This window comes from Corylus avellana, chromosome ca10 (assembly GCF_901000735.1).
Source record: "Corylus avellana chromosome ca10, CavTom2PMs-1.0".
In the NCBI taxonomy this organism is placed as follows: domain Eukaryota; kingdom Viridiplantae; phylum Streptophyta; class Magnoliopsida; order Fagales; family Betulaceae; genus Corylus; species Corylus avellana.
The window spans coordinates 4,557,358-4,578,587 of record NC_081550.1 but is presented as its reverse complement, the minus strand read 5'-3'; the positions used below and the strand labels follow the sequence as shown (position 1 = coordinate 4,578,587).

At 35.1% G+C, this 21,230-nt stretch overlaps 2 protein-coding genes across 2 annotated transcripts in view; both read left to right on the top strand.

Annotated features, from left to right (window-relative positions):
- The window catches only part of LOC132162761 (ruvB-like protein 1), a 6,971-nt gene extending 1,210 nt beyond the window's left edge, over positions 1 to 5,761 (top strand). The window contains exons 5-15 of the mRNA XM_059572989.1: positions 1,107 to 1,295; positions 1,466 to 1,597; positions 1,717 to 1,866; positions 2,221 to 2,376; positions 3,239 to 3,373; positions 3,716 to 3,781; positions 3,879 to 3,985; positions 4,734 to 4,833; positions 4,917 to 5,008; positions 5,090 to 5,159; positions 5,255 to 5,761. Of these exons, the coding sequence (XP_059428972.1) occupies positions 1,107 to 1,295; positions 1,466 to 1,597; positions 1,717 to 1,866; positions 2,221 to 2,376; positions 3,239 to 3,373; positions 3,716 to 3,781; positions 3,879 to 3,985; positions 4,734 to 4,833; positions 4,917 to 5,008; positions 5,090 to 5,159; positions 5,255 to 5,344 (1,287 nt within the window). The 3' untranslated portion in view covers positions 5,345 to 5,761. The remainder of the gene's footprint in view (positions 1 to 1,106; positions 1,296 to 1,465; positions 1,598 to 1,716; positions 1,867 to 2,220; positions 2,377 to 3,238; positions 3,374 to 3,715; positions 3,782 to 3,878; positions 3,986 to 4,733; positions 4,834 to 4,916; positions 5,009 to 5,089; positions 5,160 to 5,254) is intronic.
- A 688-nt stretch (positions 5,762 to 6,449) lies between these two features.
- Positions 6,450 to 12,258, top strand: LOC132164605 (protein phosphatase 1 regulatory inhibitor subunit PPP1R7 homolog). The gene is made up of 10 exons (XM_059575142.1): positions 6,450 to 6,748; positions 6,841 to 6,912; positions 7,010 to 7,102; positions 7,428 to 7,509; positions 7,645 to 7,701; positions 10,562 to 10,626; positions 10,696 to 10,791; positions 11,009 to 11,095; positions 11,196 to 11,276; positions 11,386 to 12,258. Exons 1-10 carry the CDS (start codon positions 6,650 to 6,652, stop codon positions 11,974 to 11,976), a joined length of 1,323 nt encoding a protein of 440 aa, XP_059431125.1. The 5' UTR covers positions 6,450 to 6,649; the 3' UTR covers positions 11,977 to 12,258.
- The last annotated feature ends 8,972 nt before the right edge of the window (positions 12,259 to 21,230 follow it).

The following is a 21,230-nucleotide window of genomic DNA, read 5'->3' as shown; positions in this document are numbered from 1 at the left end:
CTCTCTCTCTCTCTCTCTCCTATGTAGGATTCCTCTCTAATTTGCCGTAAAAGTCACAACTTTTGTAAGAAAGGTAAAAGAAAAACGTTTCGGCTCCTAAAAAAAACTCAAGGGTTTAGGTTTTAGTGTCCAATTTGGTGTTTGTTTGCCTTTTCTTTTCTATGCTTTACTTTTTAGTTGTTGGATGAACTATTGAGCCTTGGTTTTCTATCACAATATTTTTTGGCATTGCTCTTTTTTTGTGTGTGTGGGGCTGATATGCATTTGATTTGGTATATTCTAGTTTTTTCTCCTGCTTACCTCGCCTTGAAGCTTGCATACATACTTTGGGTGTATATTTCAAAATACCCCTATCAGCTCTTGGTTCCTTTGTAATAAATTTTGTTTCTTTATCTACATATAAGGTTCATGCAACCTGGAAATCCAGCCATAAAATTCGGTTGCAAACTGTTTTGTCCTTAGAGACGGTCATAGACTAATGGCCTTTGAGACCTTTTGGTTAATTTGAAATGCTAGCCTCTCGCGTTTCATTTATTGCATGCTTCAAATGCATTTGATTCTACAAATCTATCTATCGGGTACTTTTGTTTTTTTAGCTACTATGCATTTTGTATTAGCTAAGGGCCTAAATTTTTCAGCGGGGCAGATATTCATTGTTAAAGTTTCCACTTTGATGTTTGGGATTTTATTAGTTGTAGTTCTAACTATGTGGTCACTGAATGTGATGCTCTTTATTTATTATTTTTGCCTGATGAGATTAGTGCTTTGAGGTTTTGATAACTATCTTGATACATTGATGGTATATGATCGTAGATATGATTATTTTTTCCTTCTCTTGTTCTCTCTTTGTGTTTTGTATATTGCTTTGATCTTTATCCGATGAAAGGCCTTCACTTTGTAAAGAAGTACGAGAATAGAGCTTTGGATGTTAATTGTAACGACCTATTTATAGGCAGAAAATTTGAAAAAAAGTGGTCACTTTTGGAAAGACCAAATGCTAGAGGCATATATGGGTCATTGCTTGAATACATGTTGGAAATCATGGCTGGTTTTCTGGATTGATCTCGATCTGATTAAGTGTGACTTTTGGTGCCATCCTTTTCCAGGCCAATGGAAGAGCGTTACCTTTGGCTGCTGGCTTTGTGGGCCAGGCAGATGCAAGGGAAGCAGCTGGTCTTGTAGTTGATATGATACGACAGAAGAAGATGGCTGGCCGGGCACTTCTACTGGCTGGACCTCCCGGTACAGGAAAGACAGCCCTCGCACTTGGGATATCCCAGGAACTCGGGAGCAAGGTACTTCTCACAGTTATTCAAGTTAAAAAAAAAAAAAATTTAGTGTTTCTTAGTGAGAGCTCTTTAAAAATGTTCTGCTTTTTTGGGATTTTTTTTTCCTCCCATTTTGATATTAGATGGTTGCTGGTCTTTCAGGCTAATTAAATAACGCTTTTCTTTGTTATTTACAGGTTCCATTCTGCCCAATGGTTGGTTCAGAAGTATACTCATCAGAAGTAAAGAAAACGGAGGTTTTGATGGAAAATTTTCGACGGGCCATAGGTCTACGTATCAAGGAAAATAAAGAAGTCTATGAAGGAGAGGCAAGTGACTGTAATAATGCTTCTTTGATATTAGTCTCATGTCATTATGATCACTTCTTGTTATTTTTATTCCTCCTTTTTTCTTTTCAATGCTTGATGTATTGCTAGTCTTATTATAGGTGACTGAACTCTCCCCAGAAGAAACTGAGAGCGTGACAGGTGGCTATGGTAAAAGCATTAGCCATGTGATCATTGGATTAAAAACTGTGAAAGGAACCAAACAACTGAAGTTGGATCCGACTATTTATGATGCCTTGATAAAGGAAAAGGTAAGGTCCTATTTATTTCTTTGCTTTTCTTTGTACACTATAGAAACATACTTCTTTCATTCTTGATATTTTTATATACTTATTATAATGTCTTTGTGAAGTATTATAAAATTTACTCCTATATATATATATTTCTCTGTTGGTTGTTAATGTTGATCCTTTTGAGGGTCATTAATGCAATGCATTCTGATGTCTTGTCACTTTGATTCCCATTCTCCTCCTTCCTTCTCCTTTTAGTTATTTATATATTTTTATTTTTAACCTGGGGTCTGGCATGCTCAAAGTGGGAATGTAATTGAAGATTTGATTATAGTTTAATCCCTTACCTCTTGGTTTTCCTGATACTTATTGCAGGTAGCTGTTGGTGACGTCATATATATTGAAGCAAATAGTGGAGCAGTAAAGAGGGTGGGCAGAAGTGATGCTTTTGCAACAGAATTTGACCTTGAAGCAGAAGAGTATGTTCCACTTCCTAAAGGAGAGGTTCACAAAAAGAAGGAGATAGTTCAGGTCTGTTTTTCTTCAACTGCTGGTTCTTTGAGTGGGTTGTATGTTCCTAAAGTCCTACACTAATTTATAATCCTAGTATTGGACATTTTTCCTGACTCTGTGTTCCATACCAGTTCAAGATAGTTGCACATCTTCATTTTTGACTTGCACTTTTGATTGGTAAATGCAATGGCTTCTTCTTTCTTGTTGATAAGCAAATGCATGTTTCAATTCTGATTATCACTATTGAGCAATGTGTACACCATCAAAATAATAAATTTTTTATTTGCAAACGTGTTTAACCAATGGGGGAAATGGGTTTTAAAAATTTCCTGATGAAGCATGCTGAAACTCCACCGACTTGCAATTGTGGGTAGTCACTGTTGATAACTGCAGCCCACCAAGCATGATACAGCTTGAATTTTATGCCTTTTAGTTGGTTGGACTTATCACCTTTTTCTTTTGATAAGTTGGTTGGACTTATCACCTTGTAACTGTTGTGGCTAACTAAGTTGTTGAGCTTCTAAATGGATTGGTAACTGCTGGCCTGTCCTAAGTGGTAAAAGGGAGGGGTGGAGTTGGGTTGGTCCTACCCTGAAATTTTGCTTAATGAAAAAAAAAAAGAAAAAAAGAAAAAGTTAAGGGAAAGAGAACAGGAGAAAAAAAAGGAGCCTTTGGGCTTAATATATAAAGTTGCTTTCAGATCTATGTATATCTTCATGGTTTTGATAGAATTTTCTTTTGTATTCTGAGATTATCCTGATTCTTATTATTGTTGAAATTTCATCCTCATCAGAAGGCTGACAAAACAATCTTTTAGATATAATCAGCTCACAAGTTTGATGCTTGGTTTTCTCTTTTTTTGGTCGATTTTTTTTAACAGGATGTAACACTACATGATCTAGATGCTGCAAATGCTCGGCCTCAAGGCGGGCAAGATATACTATCTCTAATGGGTCAGATGATGAAACCTAGGAAAACAGAAATAACTGACAAGTTACGACAGGAAATCAACAAGGTATGACTTCATAGATTAGTGTCAGCTATTAATTTCAATATAGTATTTTCTTTGGGTTGATGCCTAAGAATGGTCTGGAGGTAATATAAAGTTCCTGAGGAATTTCTTCAATTATTTTGGGGAAAGCTCTTTTCCCAAGTTAAAATCGTTCGCAGATTATTTTGAAAGTTCCAATATGTTGACATAGTCCATCTTTTATTTTCAAAGTAATAGATAAAATTCTTCTGATTGTGCCTGTCTTCATCCCATTCTGATGTATTACAGATGAGATCTTCTATTGTAGTTCCAAATTACATTTCTATCTAGCTTTGAAGTTAGTTTTTATGGTTTTCTTAATGACAGGTTGTTAACCGGTATATTGATGAAGGTGTAGCGGAGCTTGTCCCTGGAGTTCTGTTTCTTGATGAGGTTCTTTTCTGTATTATGCCCTTCCCATGTTTTAAATATTTCATGATTGCTTTTTGTTTGTTTATTTGTTTTATCTAATTTTAATCATGATTTGCAGGTAAATATGCTGGATATGGAATGCTTTTCATACATGAATCGTGCTTTAGAGAGCTCCCTATCTCCAATAGTAATCTTTGCTACAAATAGAGGGATATGCAACGTAAGGTATGAACTCTTATACACCTTGGAAATTTTGTAGTAGTAGTTTAGCAATTAGGTATTGTATGTGTTTTTGGGCACATTGGTTTGTGAATTGTTTAAAATGATGTGGCCTACATCTAGATGATCCATGCCAAAGGAAATTTGTTAGATCACGAATCACAAGATTGCTTGATTTTGTTTATAGCTTCTATAAAGTTAATTATTTGAATCATCTAATGTAAAGACAAATATATCCCCATGTAGTCCAAGCATGAAGCATGTCCCTTTTCGTGGGACTATGCCATGGTAGTTCCACATTGTTCAATGTAAAAGTCAATTTTGTTTTTTAAAAAAATGAATTGTCTTAAATTATTCCTTCCTCTTTACAAGTACTTGATGGTCGGAGACTGATTTTACAAGTTTTCAACCATCAGATACAAGATATACCTACATGCGATATGAAATTGATTTCAGGTACTCAATATGTAATTATGGGTATTTTGGTCCCTTATTATTTTAAATTTAGTGGTTTTGGGAGCAGAAATGTAAGTTGCATCTTATTTTTCTCATAGTGGATACTAGAGTTGGTAGTACTGCAGTAACCACAGATCTTAAGAACTATGCTATGTTAATTGTTCTGTGTCATGCTTTAATTGTTTTGGTCTTTTACATCTATAGTGGTATATAATATTGCATTTTTCACCTGGACCATGAACATGACTTAGTTAACTGTGATGTTCTAATTTCTGAACATGAATATGTTGCCATGCAGAGGCACTGATATGGCAAGTCCTCATGGCATACCTGTCGACTTGTTGGACCGGTTGGTGATTATCCGAACGCAGACTTATGATGTTGCTGATATGATAAAGGTTATTGTCTGAAAGTTCTTAACTACTGTTGACCATGTTATCATTTTCACATTCTGATACTTCCGGTCTTTGTTACCTGGCAGATTATAGCTCTCCGTGCAAGCGTGGAAGACCTAGTTATAGATGACGAAAGTTTGGCTTACCTTGGGGACATTGGGCAGCGAGCATCCTTAAGGTTTGGTTTAATCTTTTGATTTTCTGTTTGTGGGACGCATCTCTCGAAGGGTATCTAGTTACAGTTGTGTCATTTCTTCAGGCATGCAGTTCAGCTGTTATCGCCTGCCAGTATCATGGCAAAAATGAATGGCAGAGACAAAATCTGCAAGGTAATTGTGATTTTGATTAATCGATAGTATATCTGCTTGCAGAAAATCCTTCCAGACTGCATGCGTAATTTTGTTTATATTTGTTTGATTTATAGGGGGATATTGAGGAAGTGAGTGCATTATATCTGGATGCAAAGTCTTCAGCAAGGCTTCTTCAGGAGCAGCAGGAGAAATATATTTCATGATAATTATAAACAATTTCCCTGGATGTCAAAGTAGTCTGAATCTTGAAGTTATGCTGGATCAACTTTCTCTGTCATCGATTTTGCATGAGCAGGAAGGAAGGTTTGGTCAAAGAATATGGCTTTACTTGGCTGATAGCTAGTATTTGTTTCTCAAGCGTTTGGAGCTTGGGGAAATTTGTAATTTTCACCTGCACGGTAATTTTTGCTGCTCCTGGTGAATTTGAATTGCGAATGTGAGTTAGGATATCATAGTCAGCCAGGATGTCAGCACGGATGCAAGAAACTGGTGAAATTTTAGTTTGCACTCTTCCTTTAATGAATGGATATATTTACGGAAGTTTGCTTTTAGATCCTCTGATATCTATCCCAGACAAGAATCCATAATTTATTTTATGGTCAAGATTTAAAGTTTGTGTATTTTTTTTAATTACGGGAAACTTTACAAAGTACGATCGCTTAACATATCCTTGAAGGGCAAACTCCGAACTTGTGCAAGATGTCTTCGCCACGGGCGTGGCCTTAAGAAATTTTTCCCAAACCTTTGACTTAATTGTGATGTTGAGTCCCACTTAGGTCAACTCGTCGGAGTTTTCAAGCTGGTGCATCTATTTTATTTGTTATTTGAACCTGCTTATGTTATTTTCTACAGCTTCAACTTCTGCTATATATGTAGCATTAGCTTATTACCCAAAATCCTGAAAGGAGTTCTGATATTCATGGTTCACAAACCAAACATAAGAGGCCATGGGTAATAATCACTGGGACTGTATGGGATCAGGTATGGTATTGGTGTGGTAATACCATATTACCATATCACTCTCACTCCAGTTATTGGTATAAATAATCCCAATTTTCAACATCTAATGTGGGTTTGATGATAGTGTGACAAATTGTGAAAGCACAATAATATATGTTAGGGTAGATAATTTTTGACACGACTTAAGGGTTTGACACGAATCAAACACAAAATTAACGGATTAGAATGTCTAATTCGTTTAATTAAAAAAGTTGAATTATAATTAACCCGTAGAGCCAGAGACTCAAACACATCTCTCTTAACTAAGCAAAGCTTCTTGCCACTAAGCCAAACCTTCTGGGAGCCAAACTAAACTCGGAGTCGGAGCAAAACTAGAATACAAGTTGTTGTGAACCCGACCCAAGAGTAGTGAGCAATCCAATCCACCTGAAGGCTTTCGGCCCCGGAAACGAAAACGGAAAACCGTACCGCAGTTTTTAGTTGGAAGGCTTTGGTTGCAAAAGCGTTGTTGCAGAGACAAGCTAGGGTTTTCCGCGAGAGTCCAAAGCATGACTCGCTTGAGCTCCGAGCAGGTCTTGAAGGACAACACCACCAGCGACCCCAACTCCGTTTCATCTCTCAAGCTCACTTACAAGGCTCTCTCCGATGTACGACGTCGTTCTCTTCTCTTCCCCATTTGCTTCAATCTCTCTCTCTAAAAACAATAGAGCTATTTTTATTGAAACCTCTAACTTGGCAGGTGTCATGCTTGAGTGGCTTCAAGAACTTGGAGAGGCTCGACCTCACCTTCAACAATCTCACTTCTCTCGAGGTCTACCTCTCTAGAACCCTATTATATATATATATGCTTTTTTGCAATATGTATGTACGCCTAAGTTTAATGTAGTTTTGGGATGATGATAAATCAGGGGTTGAAAGAATGCGTCAATTTGAAGTGGTTGGCAGTTGTACAAAACAAACTGGAAAGCTTAAGAGGAATTGAAGGACTTTCTAAACTCACCGTAAGTTTCTGAGTCTTCCACTTCATTTACTGTGAATCTGGTAAAGTTGGAAGCATTTTTTATGTAGAATTTTGTGTGAAATATCTCTTGTACTCCTGAGCAAGTGTTGTTGAGCTCATTCGAATAGACCCGTTCACCCATTTTCGATTAAACCGTTGAGTATTTTTTCACCCATTTTCGATTAATCTTTAAATACTTTTTTCCCCCTTCTTAAGAGACAAGTGAGCACATCGTTTGCATGAAGTGTCCTCTTAGTTGGTTTAATTTTAAGTTGTTGAACTATATAAGGTTCTGAAAGTCACTTTGTTCCATCTTTTGTAATCAGGTGTTAAATGCAGGCAAAAATAAGCTGAGATCAATGGATGAGGTCAGATCTCTTCTGAGTTTACGTGCATTGATATTGAATGGTGAGCTTTCTAGTGTAATCATTGCATTACCCTACTAGTTTGAAAGTTTATGTTTTTAGATGATGAGGAACATTCTTTATGTGTGTTTGTTTTTTTCCCCATTTTTTACTAATACTTTATATTCTCGTAGTGCAGATAATGAGATTATCTCCATTTGCAAACTTGATCAGATGACGGACTTGAATACTCTTGGTATGACTTCATATTACATGTATAAATTTAATGTCTAAATAAGACGATTTGTTAAATGATATTTGGTAATTGTGATTTGGTTGTGCTTTAATGGCAACTTATAAAAGTCTATTCTAGATTAGTTTGTTTTTATTTGTGGGTGAAAATGCAATGGGGAAAACATTAGTGATGATGATTCTTGGAGAGAAACCATAGAGACAATAAAGAAATAATCGTGCATAACTTTCTACACGCAAAATCAGGTTCAAGTCATCCTAAGTTGATGAGGAAATTAGGATCTAGTAAATGTATTTATATATAAAAAAAAAAATCCAAGGCCATGATTTAGCCAGGAAGTTTGGCTCCATATGTGGCCCTCTAGAAGCCCAAGAAAGACAAACTTATGATGTTTCCTAATGTCAACAAACTCCAAATAATAAATCCTCAAGAGTAGGTGATGGCCTCCAATTACTTCTTTTACCCTTCATTTATGAAATTTGGAGATCTTTATATCTTCAGATTGTAGTTTTTTCGTCTATGATTTCTCTCATATACTTTCCGTGTACTGTGACTAGCCTGCGTGTTTCTGTGTTATGTTACTTCTCAAATGATAATGCTGTAACTATAGGGATCCTTGCAACTTAAACTTTTCCTCTCTCTCTCCCCTCCTTGTCCAGTGGTGGCACGTGTAGGCGCGTTATAATGACCAAAGAAAAAACGCTAGTTACATCTGCGCTATGACCCCAAAAGAACTAGTCAATTTGGAGCTTTCATAGAATTCCTTATAAAGCACAGTTTTACATAGTAACTAGGCATTTAGCAATGTGAGACTTACACTCATGACTATCTTTATAAACTACTCACTTGGGCTATTCTTCATCTTCCCAATATAGAACCGGGGTGTTTCATGCATTCCGTTAGTTTCCTCTCTCGCCTTTCCGTTTGTCTGCTTGGAAGGTCTTGGGTGGTCGGTTGGGTGCTGGGTTGATGTCTTCGGCTTTGTTTGTGGTTCTTTTTGGTAGTTGACTGACTCAATATGCGGTTAGGTGCATGAGTAGCTGACTTGTGTTAGTGAATGGTGAAGATGGATTTTGTGAGTTGGGTTCATGTTGAAGCAAAAACCTTCGAGTTTTTAGTGGCTGATGGGGCCTCGATTCTTCGGTTGGAGGGAAGGAGAAGAGGGCTGTCTTGTGTTGTGTTTATGGGGAAGTTGTGCACTGGGTGGTTGAGAATCACCATGGAGGTGCTAGTGTGTAACACTGAGTTATCAGAGTTTGTCCAGTCGTTTAGAGAGGGCTCCAAGGCTTTCATCATTCATAGATGTTCCAATGGGTCAAGCTGCTTTTTGGAGGTAGCAGTGTATGCGGTGGGTGGCGGAAGTGGTCTCATCTTGATCCCAAAGGAATGTGGAGGGCGGGATTGGAGTGGTTTTGCCAACGAATTAAGAAAGGTGAAGGCCTTTTTTGATGCTCCGGTAGGAATTGGAGCCACCACTATGTCACAGCGCCAGGTCCATGGTGGATCCTTTTCGTCGGGGAAGGAAGCTTCACTTGGGGCTGGTAGTAGATCTTATATGGAGGTGGTGAGGATGAAGGGGAAGACGAAGATGTACAGCACGACAGAGCGCAACCTAGTTATGGCCAAAATTCCGGTGAGGTGGTCTGAGGGTACGGAGCAACTTGTCACGTTGGGTTAGAGGTTTCGTGTTTGAGGCTCGGCTCCTTTCCCTTCTTGTGATAAAGAGGAAGATGAGGGTTGTAAGGAAGCAAAAAGAAAGGTTGTTGTGGCTAATTGTGGGCTGCTATGGGAATGGAGAAGTCAACTTGAGAAAATCAAATTGGAGTTTGACCAGGCGTTGTTGAGTGTGATTGAAGGGTTGGAGTCTTTAGGCCGGGTTCTAAATTTTTTAAGCCCAGCCGTGGTTTTAAGTGCCTTCTGCTCAAGTCCTTCAAGTCACAAAAAATAGCCTTGAAAGTGTGGTATGCAAAAGGCTCAATCCAGTTTCTCAAGCCCACTCTTAAGAGGGCTCTGAAGTTAGGCCTAGACCCCGGTGTGTCGAAGTTGGGCCTAGACCTGGGTCATTTAGGTGTTCTGCTCTCGTTTATCAAGCCCCTTTCTCTGGTTGCCTCCTCCGGTGGCGCTATCCCTAGGTCAGAAGTGGTGTTCTTAGATCCAGGGGTGTCAACATCAGACCCGACTTGCTTCTAAAAAGAGCTATGGTGTGAGTCGTGGCTGTCCGTGCTTCTCCGCCTGGGCTGATGGCTCTCCGGAGGCCTCACCTGCAGTTCTGGTAGCTGTATGAGCTTCTTTGGACTTGGCGGTTCAGCATCTTTCGTCTTCAGGCTTGGACTTGGCTAACGTGGTGCTGGTTGGGGTTCGATTTTGAGTGTCATCCAGTTCTGCGGTGGGTCTACTTCGGCGAGATCGAAGCAGACCCAGGCCATTGATCACATGTGTATGGACATCGATGTTGGAGGATAGCCCAACCGATGAGTTTGTTGCTAGATGATTGAGAGTTGGATGTGGTATTATGGGCACTTTGGTTATTTTGCATTTTATTTGTTTTGTTATTTATTTTTCAGATTGGTTATGTTAACTCTTGGGCTTTATGGTATTTTAGTGGGCTGTCAGCCTAAGTGTCACTAGATCTAGGGTTAGGGTTTAATCTCTATGCTATTTGAGCATAACTTTGTACTGTGGTAATTAGCTTAAACTATTTTGTTGTCTTTTTCCTTCTGAATTTTCTTCCTCCTCCTGCTTCTTTCTTCTTTTCCTCTGCTTCTCTCTTTCTTCTACTTTTCTTCTCTTTCTCATCTATTCTAAATTTCTGTTGATTGTCCGGCATCAATAATGCTCTTTGGACTTTGTGATTATAATGCAGTTCTTTCTAGAAATCCGATCAGTCAAATTGGTGAGTCTCTGGTAAAGGTGAAATCTCTCACAAAGGTAAGTTCTCTGCCTCAGCATAATTTCACCCAAGTATAGCTTAGGCTCTTAAGTTTTTCCTGGTTCCAGCTTTCTCTCGCCAATTGCCAACTTCAGACTATTGGCTCTTCGCTCAAGTCCTGCGTTGAATTGAAAGAGCTCCGACTTGCTCACAATGGCATCATGGTATGTGTTCCACTTACTCGTTTATTTCTTTTGCAAGCAGCTTTCCTCAAAGTGAAAACCATCCTTCAAGTTACTCTCATGTAATTGCTTCTGTCATATTTATTTTGTTTTCCTTTATTGTTTATATCTTTAGTTTCTTGCTGTAGTTTATATTTGATTATTTGTCCAGTAAAATTAACCATTTTTTGTCCTCTCTCCTCCTCTCTGAACTGCTCAGACTCTCCCAGATGAGTTGGCTCGAAATAAAAAACTCCAGAATTTGGACTTGGGAAATAATGTCATCTTAAGGTGGTCAGATCTGAAGGTTAGACACTGAGCTGTAATTGTTGTCTTTTTTCCCGTGCTTTTTTCCCTATTCTAGAACACTCTTTACCAGGTATCTCAGCGACATGCTAAAATTATAGGTGCTGACTTCATTAGTTAATCTGAAAAATCTCAATCTACAAGGAAACCCTGCTGCTGAAAAGGATGCATTAGCAAAAAAGGTAATGACCTTTCATGCTTCCCCACTATCTTCTCCTCCTTTCCTGATCTATATTTAAAGTATAACCTTTCCATCTTATCATGATTCTTACTGAAGCAGCTTAACTGCAGATCAAAAATGTTCTGCCGAACTTGCTGATATTCAATGCTAAACCAACCGATAAATACACCAAGAAGAACAGTGAGAGAGTTGATGATTCTAAAACAAATGATACTAACAGGCTAGAAGTTCTAAAGGAAGAGAAAAGAGATGTCATCAGGAAAAAGAATTCCAAACGTCATGTGATGGATAGCGAAGATGATCATCTCGATAAAGATGTTGACGTAGAGAAGGAATCAAGGCAGAAAAAGCAGAAGAAGAAGAATGAAAAGCTGTCAAAGAAAGAAGTTCCAGTCCATGAGGGGGTTGATGGCAAGGTTGTAAAGAATCTAAAGAAGATATCAAAGATGGAGCAAGGTGAGCTTAATATTATTGATGATCCAGAAGCCTCTTTTGCAGATCTTTTTGCTGCTGACACGGCTGAAAATCCTAAATATGACGATGAAAAGAAGATAGTTGACAAGACTATTCAAGACACGAATTTGGTGGGTGGCTTAGTTACATTCTCTGTAAAGAAAAAGAAAGCTAAAAGCCCTACAATGGATTTATCCCCCACAGTTGAAGTCGGAATGGGTGGACCATCAACATGGGGTGACGAGTAATTGTTCTGTGAAGGAGCCATGCAAATGCTTTTGATCGCTCATGATCCCAAACAATCTTAAGACCCACTTGCCAGGGCTTCCTTCTGTTTTGACAATCTTGCCAGCAATTTCACACCGTTCCAAGGATTTCTTTTCTTGTTTTGGTTGGAAAGTGAAAGAGCTGAAACAGTTCGTGTCACTTTTTTTTTGTTTATTTTTTACCATTACGATGCTAACACTAGTTTGTCAAAAAACAGATGCCCCAAAGGATTAATGATCTACCGCTACGCTACCTATAACTTACTATGCGTCTTTAAACACAACTCAATGCAATCAAACAGGTGCAGCAAGAAAACAGATGCCCCGATAAACTTTAGGCATGTAAATGTACTATGTAATTTTTATTTTATATTATTTATTAAACAAAGCACTTGTCACCTTTTGATTGGGTTATATGTGATGACGGTAGACAAATCTATTTGATAACAATTCGAATATTATGGATTAAATTGATAACTTTTGAACCTTAGGGAACGATTTGATAAAAGGTACCTCAAAGACCAATGGGGCATTCTTTTTCCTTTCTTTCTACTAATACTACGTCACATATTTCACATATTTTTTTTTAAAAAATGATGTTAGTTGACGTTATTAACTTCACATATGTTAATTCCTTAGCATTGTCATCTATTTGATTTTGTGTTGTTTTAGTGTTTTCATGTGTTTAATAAAGATACAAGAAAACTTTTTGATTTTTAGCTTAAAGTACACTTTGAGAAAACATAGAAGACGTAGTTAAGCTTAACCAATCATAATAGAGGACCTATATGATGTGGCTAAAGGACCGTTACACTATTGGTTAAATGATCAATCATCATAAAAGAACAAAGATGTCCATAATTGTTGATAATTAATTAATAGTACTGCATCCTCCCCTACTTAGCACCAGGACTTATAAAACATGCATGCATGTTTTAAGTTTAACAATTGGACGAGAAGTATGGTAGAAGAAGCTATTTGAAAATATTTTAGTACAAGGATTTCAATAACAAAATTAAAAATGAATGGACTGGAAATGATGATAAACACAAAGGGTATTTGGCAAAATTTACTTCAGTAAATGTTGATGTTACTATTCATGATGAAGATTCAATTATATTATGTCAATAATATCATCAACGCTCCATTTGCCGTGCTTGGAACGACCAATACCAACTTATGAACAAAGGAAAAAGCCTTGACTACTAGGGTTTGATAGAGGAAAAATCGAGGGCATTGGGATGAGAAGGGATCTTTTAGGGATCTTAAAGGAAAAATCTGATATGAAGTTAGAATATATCGTTGGTTGTTGAGAGGAAAATTTATGTATCTTACAAAGGATTTACCTAGTTTTACCTCGAATCGCATGATTGAATTCTCCTCGATTTCATGTGGTTAGAATTATGCTCATTATCATTAATTATGGTACAAGCTTGAACACCATGCTTTTATTGTACTAGTTGTTTTATTTTTAGGCAATGGTAATCCTTCATAATTTTCTCAAGAATAATGCTAAAAACTATATTTTTAGACAAAGCGTGAATGTTACGTGAATACTTTTACACACACATAATGGGATAAATTGTTAGGTTTTGAAAGAACCTAGGCCCTTTATATTCATTGAAAAGTACCTAAAACTTTTTCAAATACAATGTTTGAAATAATTTTCTGCTTACTTTATTCATAACGTAATGGCTTTTAAATAGGCAAACTATAATTCCAATAGTCATAAGCTATTATTGGAATATAAACTAAAGCTGAGTCATCAAGACTCTTATAAGAAATAAAATAAAGACAATACTAAATAAAAATAAACACAATAAAATATAATATATTCTAATATATTCTAATATTACTAATTGTTTCGTATAAAACTCCATTCTTATAACAAAGACTAGGAGTTGTTATCCATCCAACTATCCAATATCTTGCGCACCATCATGTAATGCCATCTTATTCGCCCTGAAACCATCAATAAAATCCAAGTGAGTCAAGCTTGGTGTATATGAATTATACAACAAAATGAGTGGGAAGCAATTCGTAATGTGGTGGAGAATTAAAGTTAAAAAAAAAAAAAAAAAAATTAAACACACTACAAAATTTTTATTTTTTGGTAACGGCCCGTTAGTGACGTGTCAAGCCTCTTGACACTTCACTAATGATTAGTGACGTGTCATTAGCAACATGTGTGGCGGGTTAACAAATTGAAAGTTACTAATAAAAATTGATGACGTGTCAGAAATTGACACGTTATCATCCTGTTAATGTATAAAAATGTTGTGTTCTTTTACAATGTATGAGAAAATTTATGTGGATGTATGTATTCTTAGCTGTTTAGAGAGCACTAGAAAAGTAGTTGTGTACCTTTTACCATCCATGGAGTTCATCGATTCTATATTTAGACATTTAATTATTCCACTTCTCGTCATTTTCAAAGCAATCAAGTAAACAGTGTGCAATCTGGATGCCTTCAAGTTCCTTTTCGTCGAAACAAAATCTTACGCATTTTTCCGTAAGATGGATAAATTCCTTTCTATTAACTTCAATATACTTTGCTTTTAAATAAAGGCATGACAAAATATTACAACTAATACTTAACTCCAAACCAATTTTTTCTTCTCTTTTTGAACATTTTTCAAGTGAGCTTTTAAAGCAATAATGATTATAAATACTTTTATAGTCGAGGGCCTGAAAGCTGGTAGGGAGTGAGTGGGGATTGGGAGAGAAAGGGGTCGGGTTATCGCAATGCACTTCGTTTATTATGAGGATAATTAACCCCATCATCACCGACCTAACTCTTTTGAAACATTTTATAGCCATCTGGTTTCAACTCTTACTCTAGAAATTCTCCTGTATTTTTTTTTTGAAGTGTAGAAATTCTCTTATTAATTTGGTCTTTAAATACAAAAATCATTTACTGATATTAAATATTTTAATCATTATCGCAATTGAATATCTTGAATAGTTGGGACATTAATTAATTAGTCTTCCAAGATTTACTGTCTAAGAATTGTAGCTTTTGAAAATATGATAATATTTCAGTTAAATAACTTTTGTTTTCGGCTAGGACCATAAGTTATAATACATTATCATAACTGAAATATGATAATATTTCAGTTAAAATCTTAAGAGAATAATGTACAAAAAGTATATAATACATTTTTGAGGAAAACTAAGGGTCCGTTTGGGTTTGCAATTTTAAAAAGTGTAATTTAAAAATAACTATTTTAAAATGAGCGATTTCAAAATGTGATTTTCAAAAATACAATTAAATGTTTGGCAAAATCGCGGTTTGACCTTTAAAATCGCAATTTAGCATTTAAAATTTGGGTTTTCAAATCTCAAGTTTTTTAAAACGTAATCCAAAATAATTCATTTTTTGCGATTTGTTTTAAAATCGCACTTTTATCTATGAAATCACAATCTCAAACACACCCTAAATAGCTAATTATTATTATTATTTTTTATTTTTTATGGATAAAAGTTTATGTATTTGTGGTGTTTATAACTTCTGTTAAGTTTTTTCAATAGTAAGGCATACATATTTCAAGTGATAAGCGTTGGTCTCAATATTCAATATCTAAAAACACATAAGAAAAAATTTAAATTATCTCAATCACCCCACACACAATCAAGTAACATAAACAACTCCAAAATAGCACAATCTTGGAGTTGATCACGCCCACGACCATAATCCAAACAAAACATCAAGTAAAAGTATCTTTACATCTACACATTTGTATAATTCAAACGATACATAAATAAAATGTGCAATAACGCTAGGAGTTGTTATTCATCGAACTATCCAAGATCCAGTGCACCAACACGTAATGCCATCTTACTCACCTTGAAACAACCAATACAAATTCAACAAGTCAGAAAAGCTTGGTGTGTATAAAATATACAAGAAATGGAGTGGGGAGCAAGTCATAATGTGGTGGACAATTAAAAAAGAAAAAAGGTAAATATATCGATCATAAGTCACTGAGTCAACCCGTCAAAACTGAAAAATTCATAGGTTTTTTTTTTGGATTAATCGAAATGCCAAATAAATTCCAACCATTAAATTTTTGTAATGCCCGTTAGTCTCAATCAAAACGCATCATTTTACCACTTCAGCATAATAATTTTTTTATTAATTAAATTTAAAAAAAGGGTACGTTTTGATTGAAACTAACGGGCGTTACAAAAATTTAACGATGGTGATTTATTTGACATTTCGATTTACGCATGGAGTAAAAAGTCTAAAAAAAAAAACTTAGGGATTTTTCAGTTTTGGTGGATTGACTCAGGGACTAATAATATATTTACCAAAACAAAAAAAAAAAACTGCTTTTGAACCTTCTATTGCCATCATGAAAATATATAAAAATGAAGTATTCTTTCGCATTGTATGAGACAATTTTGGGGAAGCACATATAAGTCTTTCAAACTATTATCTTATTATCTTATTGTTAATGATCTTTGTACATTATCGAAAATTGTAGTTGATCCTCCTAATGCCGAAAATGGCCTTAATAAAAATTTAAAAACAAAATGGTGAGTAATAGGAGATTTGATCTTGATGTGACTGGAAGATTTACTTTCGAGACAGTCAGAAGATCGTTCCTAGAGCTTCTATTGGAGAATCTGTATGAAGGTGTGAGACGTTGCCACCATATGTGTCGATCTCTTAATTTGTGCCAACTTAAGTGCTTGAGTATATTCTCAATGTGTAAGTGTGATTGGTTTCCCAAAAACATGTAATTACAATCGAGAAAAGCTACCCACGACTAGCGACGGAGCTAGAATTTTAGTTGAGGGGTTAAATTTTTTTTTTTTTAATCTTTTTATGAATGAAAAATAAATTAAAGTTGAACAAAAAATTGATGAAAAATATTAAAAAATATAACTAACAAAATTTAATTATTGTTAAATATATAAATGTAACATACACTTTATTTTATTCAATTATCTTCGACGAGTATTCATAATTAGTTGACAATGTCTTTTTTTAGATGTGCATTTCGGACTTGGTCATCTCTATCACTAGGATGGTAATCAATATATATATATATATATATATATATATATATTAAAAGCAAAGATCTACTAGCATATTTGTTAAATTTACATCGACACAAACTCGTTTAGAATTTGATTGAAGCTTAATAAAATTATTGTTTTTCTTCATAATCTTAAGTAATTACAATTATATATTTCATATAATTAAAATAGGCAACAAAAAATATATATTTATAAAATTTTATTTAAGTCTAAATTGCAATTCACAATTTTTCTATTCACTAAACTTTTGGCCTTTTTTTTTTTTTTTTTTTTTCAAGAAAAGCTTTTGTTTTTAATCATTTTGTGTTGTGCTGTTTGAAACTTTGAAGTGTTTAGTGATTTGGATTTTTATAAAAAATTTTGAGTTTGGTGTCTCAACCAAACCCACTGACCTTTTTTTTCTTTTTCTTTTTTCTTTCTTTCTTTCCTAAGCCCATTCAAGTGTAAAAAAAAAAAAAAGCTCCAATTTGTTGTGGTCCACAAACAGTCCAAATAGCAAGAGTTATTTTAACGGTGTGTTAAATAAAATGATATGATTGTCAATTTGTCAGCGTCTTCTTCCTCTTTTCATCTAACATAAACCTAAAACATCCCAACACTACACGAATCGTTTGCTCCTAATGTCTGATAAGTGAGTGTTGATTGTTCCTGATCTACAGTTGAGAGTGGGCAACTAGGGCATCAGGGGATTTTCTACCATGGTAAGAAAAGTTTTTAAAAGTTGATGAGGGGCATTTGACCCCTCTCGAACCCCCCTCTCTCTGCCCTTGCCCACGAGTTTTTTTTTTCTTCTTAATTTAAAGGAGTATTTTTGTCTTTTTAAAAAATTGTTAAGGGCATTTTTGTCTTTATGCGAATCAAAATGGGTACATTGACAATTTTTAATAGTAATCCATAGTTTATGAGGGATTTGATAATCAGATAGTAGTTTAAGATAAGTATGCGTACTTTTTCCAAAAATTTCTATGCATGTTTTGTAGAACAATATCTTCTTCGTAAGTGTACATGAGCATTCATATCTATTTAAAGAGAGCTAGAGAACTAGTTGCATACCTTTTACCATCCTCAAAGCTCATCAATTCTAGATATAGGCATTTAATACATGTCTGTGGCCTTTTCAAAGCAATCTAATAAACACGGTGCAACGCGAATGCCTTCAAGTTTCGATACATTGAAACAAAATTTTATGCAGTTTCCCATTATATTGAGCCGTTTGCTTTCAGGAATTTTACGATGTTTTTCATTTTTAAAAAGGCACTCAAAAAGATAAAAAATAATACACTCCTCCATTTCACTTTTTCTTGGTAATAGTTCACATCTTTCAATTGTGCTTTCAAGGCACCCATGATTATAACTTTCATATTTGAAGCTATGAAGGTTGTTAGGAAGTGAAGGGGAGTCGGGAGAGAAAGGGATAGGGTCATTGCCATGCACTTCGACTATCATGAGGATAATCAACTCCATTATCACTAACATAAGTTTTTTGATACATTTTTTAGCCATTAGATTTCAACTCCTGCTCTAGAAATGCTCTTATTTGGACCTCAAATACAAAAACTATTTACTGAGATTAAATACTTTAATCATTATCGCAATTGAATAGCATGAATAGTTGGTACGTGGATTTATTTTTACTAGACTTATTCATAAATTAATTGTTTAAGAAATGTAGCTTTTGAAAATATTTTTTTTATTCAAATAATGTCTTTAGCTAGGACCAAAAAGTCTCACAAGAGTTTTTTTACATAATTAATATGTGACTCCTTGACAAATATGCACAACATATTTAATCATAACCTACATTTAAATAGTATTTTAAAAGAAATTATTGGTTTAAAAGAAGTTAAAAGCATGCAATATTGGAGTGTATATAGGATAAATAATCACATTATTCATTTATGCGAAAGGGCTATACAATGGTAAAAATTACAAGTGGAATTTACATGTCAAAAACTAACATCTATTTTAAAAGAGAACGAACAAAAGAACAAACGAATGAATTCTTGTGTATTATGAAGAGGAATTTGAAATCAATAGAAACAAATTCACATGCAACAAGGTCTTAAAGAAAAAATTACATGACAATATTTGAAGCTACATAAAAAAATGGTGGTATTTGCATTAAAAAGAACAATGATTACTGATAATAGTTGTAACTACGGGTGAAAAGGCAATGATTATTGACTAAACCGCTAACCGTAACCGCCTAGGTGGTTAGTAAAATTCATTAACCACCTCCGCTAACTGCATATGCGGTTAACCGGTGGTTAGCGTAATAACCACTAACCGAAATTTAAAAAGTTAAAAAAATTGAAAAAAACCAAAACGATATCGTTTCATGTATTTTTCTATATATAAATATAATATATATTATATAATATAAATAAAGGTGGTGAGCGGTTTTTTAAAAACTTAAAATCGCTAACCGTAACCACCTAAGCAGTTAGCGATTTTTCCTAACTGCCTTTAAAAGCGGTTAGCCGCTAGTGGTTAGTGGGTGATTAATAACTGCCCACCTTTTCACCCATAGTTGTAACAAAAAGATAGTCATGGAAGCTTCCATTAGGTTGCTTCATATTAACATATTAGGAAATAATAAATATTACCATTACACTTTGACTTAATTGTCAATTTAATCTCTTCACTTTCAATTTGAACAGTTTACCCCTTACACATTGAGTCATTCTTAATGCTTAACTCTTTTTCTACTTTTATCCTATTGGGTTGATGTGGCAGTCAGGGACAGAGGAGGGGGGATTGGTATTGGTCATGGCCCCCCTCCAATTCCTAACAACAACAAAATTTTAAGGTGAAAAAATATATATATTATAAGGTAGAAAAAAAAAAAAATTTATCCAACCGGCCCCTAACAGCAAATTTTTTTGACTCCTGGTCCCTACCCATAATAGTTTATGACTCCGTCCCTGGTGGCAGTGCTCATCCGCCATTGAATTTTTTCATTTTTTAATAAAGTCTAATACAATGGATGATGGTTACCGCCATATTAACCCAATGGAATGAGTTGAGTATGTAAAATTACTTTTACATATTAGATATCTCATAAATCCAAAACCTTTATTAAAAATTTTATGCTAAATCTAAAATGATTATAGAATGATCATCTTTGAATTATAGAATGATCATTCATTTTCAATATGCATGCTTCAATATGCCAATATAGTGCCTTTTGCAATTCTCAATTGTAAGCATATAAAATTTTAGGGCCGGGAAATACACCTGATCAATGAACTAACAAGCCATTTGCAGATAGTCCCCCAAATTATTATTTGTGACATTTGACCCCTATAAACTACCATTTTTCTTCCAATTTCCATGATCCTTTAATATTCGACGTTAAAATTGACAGAATGTTGTGCACGTGACTTAAACATGCGATTTTTTATACTTGAAATGTCAAATTTATACTCCAACTAAGGAAACAATATATATATATATATATATAAAACAAGGTTGGAGAAATGGTTGGCCCACCCCAGAGGGCTATGGGGACAATTTGACCACCCCCAATGTCATTTTTCTAAGAGTGGTCAAATCACCCCTGATGGGGTGGTTCCGCTATCTTGTTACGGATTTTATGGGATAATCGAAACATTCCCCATAGCTGCAAGAATGGTTGGACCACCTCCAAACTCTTTTTTTAATGACTAAACTATGCCTCAGCTTCAAGGGATGGTTTGGCCACCACCTAAGGGATCTTAGGGGTGTAGGTACAGTTGCGATTGTAGAGGTGGTTTGAGTACCCCCAAAGTTATTTTTTGCAAGTAACCTATAATGCCACCAATATGAACTAAATATGGTAATTAATTTAGAGTGTTAGTTGTAGTACTTTCAATTTAATTAACTTGTAATTAACTGGAAGTAGTACATTTAACAACAGTTACAAGAGCAAACATATCACACCATTGAGGAAAAAATATTAATGTAAAGTATATAAACTAGTACATGAATGGTATATCTCACTCAAATAACAAAATCACAGCCCTTAAAGAAGATCAACGGTACATGAATGTACCATTCATGAATGGTACTACATCGAGGCATTTCATGCCTAAATACACACATTGCCACAACAACAACACTACTCATCAATCAACCAACCAAATGCATGAAATTTAACAAAACACTATGAATTTTAAGGGTAACCCAAAATTTGTAAGGGTGAGAAAGGG